General features: G+C 46.4%; 1 protein-coding gene across 1 annotated transcript; it reads right to left on the minus strand.

Moving 5' to 3' along the window:
* Positions 1 to 2,180: 2,180 nt before the first annotated feature.
* On the minus strand, positions 2,181 to 5,243 carry Scgb2b3 (secretoglobin, family 2B, member 3). The gene is made up of 3 exons (NM_001270541.2): positions 5,149 to 5,243; positions 3,245 to 3,423; positions 2,181 to 2,273 (listed from the first exon to the last, which is right to left on the minus strand). The coding sequence occupies exons 1-3, from the start codon at positions 5,213 to 5,215 to the stop codon at positions 2,181 to 2,183; spliced, it is 339 nt and encodes a 112-aa protein (NP_001257470.1). The 5' UTR covers positions 5,216 to 5,243.
* Positions 5,244 to 6,194: the final 951 nt, after the last annotated feature.

Raw genomic sequence — 6,194 nt, forward strand, 5'->3', positions numbered from 1 at the left:
TATAATGTCATGTGAATTGGCTGACTTCACCAGCAGAGAAATAACTTATCAGCTTGTGCTAATCAAATGTCTCTGGCTCATTCCTTTCCACCAGTCCCTCATTTGTAATGCGACCATTGCAAATAAAGCTGCTCTTAGCATTCACCAGTTCCTGACTTCTGTATGTCAATATCCAGGCATCAAAGGCTTGCATGTCTGATTTCTACATGTGAGACTTTACCTTCTAGATATGATGGTACAGGAAGGTCGACAAAGAAAGAACATAGTATTTCCATGACCCAAGAGAAGGCACAAATGTCATGCCACACAGTGTTTTATGAGAGAGACCAGTGGTTATCAGGAGACAGAAAAACATGAGGAGGAGGCCTCCACTTGGTTTGGGGATTCCATGGACACAGCAGACATTTCTAGGATTTACTGGTCTGAACAATTCCAACAGGTTTCAGATTCAGGATGATGGCTGGTCCTGAGATGGTATTTTGGAAAAATACTGGCTTAGGAAAAGGTGGAGATTGTCTGTTTGCTCAGGAGTTATTTGTTTGCCTGTGAGAGCTTTGTCCCTGGGGAGGCCATTTGGCCTTTCTAAGGATCAGCCAGCCTTCTTTAGGAAGCCTTAGGTGTTGTAATGTCAAATCAGGAAACAGATGAAAAGAGCAATGGTTCAAGCTTGTCAATCTTACACACTGACCAATGTGTCCTGTTTGTATGACTTTCAGTCCCTCAGCCTGCTCATCAGCACTTGCTCTATTCAACGGGTCTTCTCAAACTTTGCCACTATTATACAGAATAAGAGTTGTGCTTTTATGCTATATGTCCACTGTAACTACTGGAGTTCATCATTTTAATTTATACTGCTTGCCACTCCTCTCTCTTTTAGCTATGTAGTTGCTGTTGTAAGTTTGAGTGTATGAGGGAGAATGGGCATGCACATACCAGTGTGTGCATGGAAATCAGAGGACATTTCTCAGTCATCAATTAAGACAGGTCTCTGGCATGCTGACATTGGGGATTGCCAAGCCAGATGGCCTACAAACTTATTGGAATTCACCTGTCTCCTCTCATCTCTCAACAGGAGCACTAGGACTATAGACACATGCTACCAAGTCTGGCATTACAAGGTTTCTGAGAGTTGAACTCAGATCCCCAATAATGCACAGGAACACTCTACCTATTGAGCCTTCTTCTCAGTCCTTCCCTCTTTTCCCTGTCATTGGGCATCCACTCCTATCTCTTTCCCTATTGAAGTGTTTTGTTTCTTGTTAAGTTTTACATTTATTTAAAGGTTTATTTATTTGTTTGTTTACTTCATGAATATGAGTACACTGTCACTGTCTTTAGACACACCAAAAGAAGGCATCATAGATAGTTATGAGCCACAATGTGGTTGCTGGGAATTGAACTCAGAACCTCTGGAAGTGCAGCCATATCTTAACTGCTGGGCCATTCTCCATCCCTTTGGTTTTGTTTTTGTCGAGGATCTCTATGTAGACCTGGATGTCCTGGAACTTGCTAAGTCAACCAGGCTGGGACAGATGGTGACTGTCATTAGTAGACAAAAGAATCTGAGAGAAACACCAATGTGATCCCTGAGTTACTCCCCTGTTATAACTGGAAACAAGGAGCCTACAGTTCTGTGATAAAGCCCAGAGGCAACACATGTCTGTGCACCTCCTTTCTGTCCTGCCAACCTGGTGAAGCCTGTGGCTGTTTACATGCTATTTGCTCTCAGACAACCCCAGTCTCTACAGTATCACATAGCTGGGGTAAACTGAGCATGGAAGGCTCACACCTATAATCCAAGCACTCAGGAGGAGGACACATGGATCTCTGTGAATTCCAGGGAAACCTGGTCTACATAGTAACAACAACAAAAAATCTGCAATGGCTCTCCCAGGATCACCCTGCCAGTCAGGGTCAGTCACCCTGATCTCAGTGACCTCACAAGTCATTTCTCTCACTGTCTCTCTGATCCTCTGAGGACCTCACATGATTCCTGTTCAGGACATAGACACAGGGCACAGAACAGAGCTGCAGGTATTTATTAGAATCAGCCTAAGAAACTGAAGGATGAGGGCACAGGTGTCAGGAATCCAACTTCAGGTGAGGAAGAGGACAGGTCACTAAGATGGTGCTTAGATCAGACATGTTGCAATGATGGATTGCCTAAAACCCAGTAACTTCTACATCCATTTCTTGGTAATCACACTTAAAATTTTTGTCATAGTGTCATTGCTATAGTATTTCAAGCATTCTGAGCTGAAGAACATGCTTGCCTGCAAAACAAAAATACAGACAGGGACAGGGGTGGGTGCAGGCAAGGTGTAGGACCTCAGCAAGGCTCCCCAAACACCCACAAAGAGACTGCCCCTTATACACAGGAAAGAAAATCCCCTGAAATGATTCAGGTTTCCAGCAACAGAGTCTGCCTCAAGGGAACTGGAGCCCACCCACAGCCTTCAGGAGGAAACCTGAAAGCCACCATAGTCAGGCAGGGAAGGATAGAAGGTTCTGGAAGGCATGATGGGGGCTAGGTCTAGAGAGGGACAAGATAGCTGAATATGAGTTTGGTTATGCCTCCTATACCTGAGGACATCTCTCCAGGCACATTGGCTTTGTGGCTGTGTTAACAATACTTCCCCTGTGTGACCTTGTTAGAAGAAATTCCTTTTTGGATAGCACCGTGGGTTTGCAGGACCTGATACTCAACTAAAAGTACTTTGGGAAACAGGGTGAGAGCTGCACTGTTCAAAATATACATCTCTGCAGTCCAGTTAAGTTTGAAACAGAGATGACAGGAGACAGCTGTGGTGAGCAGTTGCAGGCACATGGAGGGATCTTTTAGCTGTAGCTCTGATGATGCCAGCAGATGGGGGATTCAACTGAGGCAAGGGAATAGACTCAATGTAGGATCCAAAGAAGACACTGGCCAGTAGACAGAAGTTTCAGGCATCTTAGTGTAGACCTATGCGTACCATACCTGCGCAGAGGCCAGACCAAGGACTCCCCTGCTCTTAGTAAGGGGGAGAACACTATTTTTTCCCAGCATGTTGGAGTGAATTGCAGGATTGTGCATGGAATAGACTGGATGTGTAACTGCCATGCTGCATTGACATGTATTAGGGTGGGCAAGGGTTTTAGTTTTTCATTGCTGGTCACCTGACACATAATAATGGTTGCATTGATCATTTGTACACAGTCCTCCAATATTTGCTGCATGGGTGAGTGGAGGTAGAAATGGCTTTACCATAAATTGGACATCCTGACTTTTAGCTTTTAGTCCTGCCTCTTCATAGCAGTCCTGGATTTTTTTGAAGCTCTTTGTTTCACCATCAGTAGGGTTGAAATAAGAAAGTTCATGATGCAACCAAAGCCTTTTCCCAGAGACAGTGCTCAAATAGACACCGAAGAAAGAAGCACATGCTTCTGTTGTAAACACAGACAGAAAAGCATCGTTAAAAGACCACAGACTGGGAAATGGAGAGATGGCTTGTGGGACCATGAAAGGTAGCCTGTTTTTGTTAAATAAGGCTTGCTCCAGTGACCCAGTAGAAAACTTTACAAGGGATGGAACAGTGAGACACATTCCCAGAGACAGGTGCCTGACACCACAGAGCCTTCAACTCCATAATTCTGTGACAGAATTCATGCAGATAAAGCCCCAAGCTTCTGGCATTCTGTCTAGACTCCACCCCCACAGTTACTTGCCAGGTATGCTCCTCCCCACAGTTACCTGACAACAGCAAAATAGCCCAGCCAACTATAAAAGGGGCTGCTTGGCCCCTCCTCTTTTTCTTTAAGCTCTTACCTTTCTTACTCTCATCTCTAGCCCTCCTTTTCTCCCTCCCTATCCCTTCTCTCCATGGGGCCATGGCTGGCCTCTCTCTTTCTACATTCTTTATTTCTCTCTGTCTTTGTATAATAAAGCTCTAAAACCATAGACTGTCTTTGCTCATCAAGGCCCACTGTACTTGAACAATGGGATAGGCTTTCCCCTAAAGAGCTGTGTCTAACCTCCACTGGAATGCCTTCCTGTGATCCAGCCATGGATTGGACCAAGGGCTCTCACCCAAGTGGGAAACACCCAGCACCTTCTCTCCCCGTTCCCTCTCCTCCCTTTGTCCTTGGGCACTACCGAGCTGTTCCTGGGGGCCCCCATTTTGTTCTCAGCTCTTCCATGGTCTTCAGTGGTGTCTGGGATGCCTGAGACTGAAAATCTGTTATCTCTGGACTCCGTGAGGCCCAGAGACCTTGTCCACCACAGAGGGCTGAGTCCATAGCTTCCCACAGCCAGACACACACCCAGGGCCACATGGCAAGCATATGGCTGCCCAGAGCACTGGAACTCTGGTGGGACAAGGTTTTTCTCCTACTTCCTCTATTCCCTCACGCCCACTGCCCCAAAGTGGCTCAGTGGTTAAGATCCAGAGGTCCTGACTTAAATTCCCAGCAACCACATTTTACCTCACACCATCTGTAATGAGATCTGATGCAGTATTCTGGTGTGTCTTAAGACAACTATAGTGCACTTGTATATGTAAAAATGAATGACTACATCACGAGAGAGAGAGAGAGAGAGAGAGCGAGAGAGAGAGAGAGAGAGAGAGAGAGAGGGACAGGGAGAGGGAGAGGGAGAGGGAGAGGGAGAGGGAGAGGGAGAGGGAGAGGGAGAGAGAGAGAGAGAGAGAGAGAGAGAGAGAGAGAGAGAGAGAGAGAGAGAGAGAGAGAGAGAGAGCGCTCAGGCACACATAATCAGAGGCTCATGTTATCTTGCCTCATCTACAAATGTCTTAACTGATCTTGTCTACAGTCCCAAACTCCCAAAGGCTGCAGGCTCCCAGATACAACATGGTTGTATCTGGCAGAAAAAGATACATGAGTGGACAGGAAGACCTGGATAAATGACCTTCACGAAAGCTGCACACTTGCATCTGCTTCAACTGAGCATCTATGGTCCCTTTATTACCAGTACCATCACCAGCACACTTATATCTCCCCATCCAACCCACTCCAACTTTGTAACTCAGAGCAGAAAGCATCAACCATCTTCTGAAGCTACTTGCCGGTGGCCTCCCAAGGACCCCTAGGTCTGTCTCAAGGTCCCACTTAGAGATCTACATGGGGCTGAGATGGGGTGAGTGAAGGTACAACTCTCACTTGTCTGGAAGCCAAGCTCTCCAATCACCAGGAAGGCCAGCAGAAGAAGTGTCCCCTTCATGGTGGAGAGTGCTAAATGCTCTCAGAGCAGATCCTCTTCCATATGAACCATTATAGCCCAGAGCCCAGCCACGCCCACCCCCAACCCAGGCTGCAAGAGCTCAAATACCTTTTGGCAAAGAATCTAGCATCTGTGGATTCCCTTCCCACTTGAACAGGGGAGGGAGTATGGGAGCCCCTCCCACTCTGACGAACAAACAGCCTGATGTTCTCATTTTCTGGGGAAAAGTTGTTTTTTGTTTGCCAAAAGAGTTAGAGCTGACCTTTGTAAGCAGCCCAAGTGCTGAGCCAAATGCCCTGTGGTCCTGTTCCACTTGTCATCTCTGTTTGTACACTCCTCACCTCTCCTTGCTCTAACTGTCCAACTTCTGAGACCTTTGGATTGGAAGACCGAGGACATGGAGGCACCATCTACCTCTCTGTGATTTTCAGCCATGTTAGTCCCCAACTTTTTGGCCATGTGGGTATCCTCGGGGCTTTTGATGGTTTTGTACCACAAATTCTGCTTCACTCCACGGTAGCTCATTCCTGTTGTCCTGCTCACCTTATCCCCTCTCAGCCCTGTCAGGATCCATGTCTCAAAGAGGTTTGAGCAGTAGAGTACACGTGTTGAGAGCACTGAGCAATAGAGTGAGGGATTCACCCCAGTACATGAACTCTCAGTTGTCCACAACCCCACAGGCTACTGTGGACTGCCTGGCTGTAAACTACACTGCTCCACAGGCCATAGGCAGTGCTGTGTGTGTAGATTGTCTCAAGTTCAGGTCAACCTACTTACACTAAGGAAGACATTTTCAGCACCAATGAGATTGTCAGCTGGATGTTGTACTACTCAGTTCTGGAGACAGGAAAGTCTTAAATTCAAGCTCATCCTGCTTGCAGTGTGTGATGTTAATCTTGATGATCATCCTGACTGGGTTGAGAGTTTCCATAAAAACAAGGCTCTGTGTGGAAGTCTTTATGCTTCATCAATTGATGAG

This window comes from Mus musculus, chromosome 7, assembly GCF_000001635.26.
Source record: "Mus musculus strain C57BL/6J chromosome 7, GRCm38.p6 C57BL/6J".
NCBI lineage: Eukaryota > Metazoa > Chordata > Mammalia > Rodentia > Muridae > Mus > Mus musculus.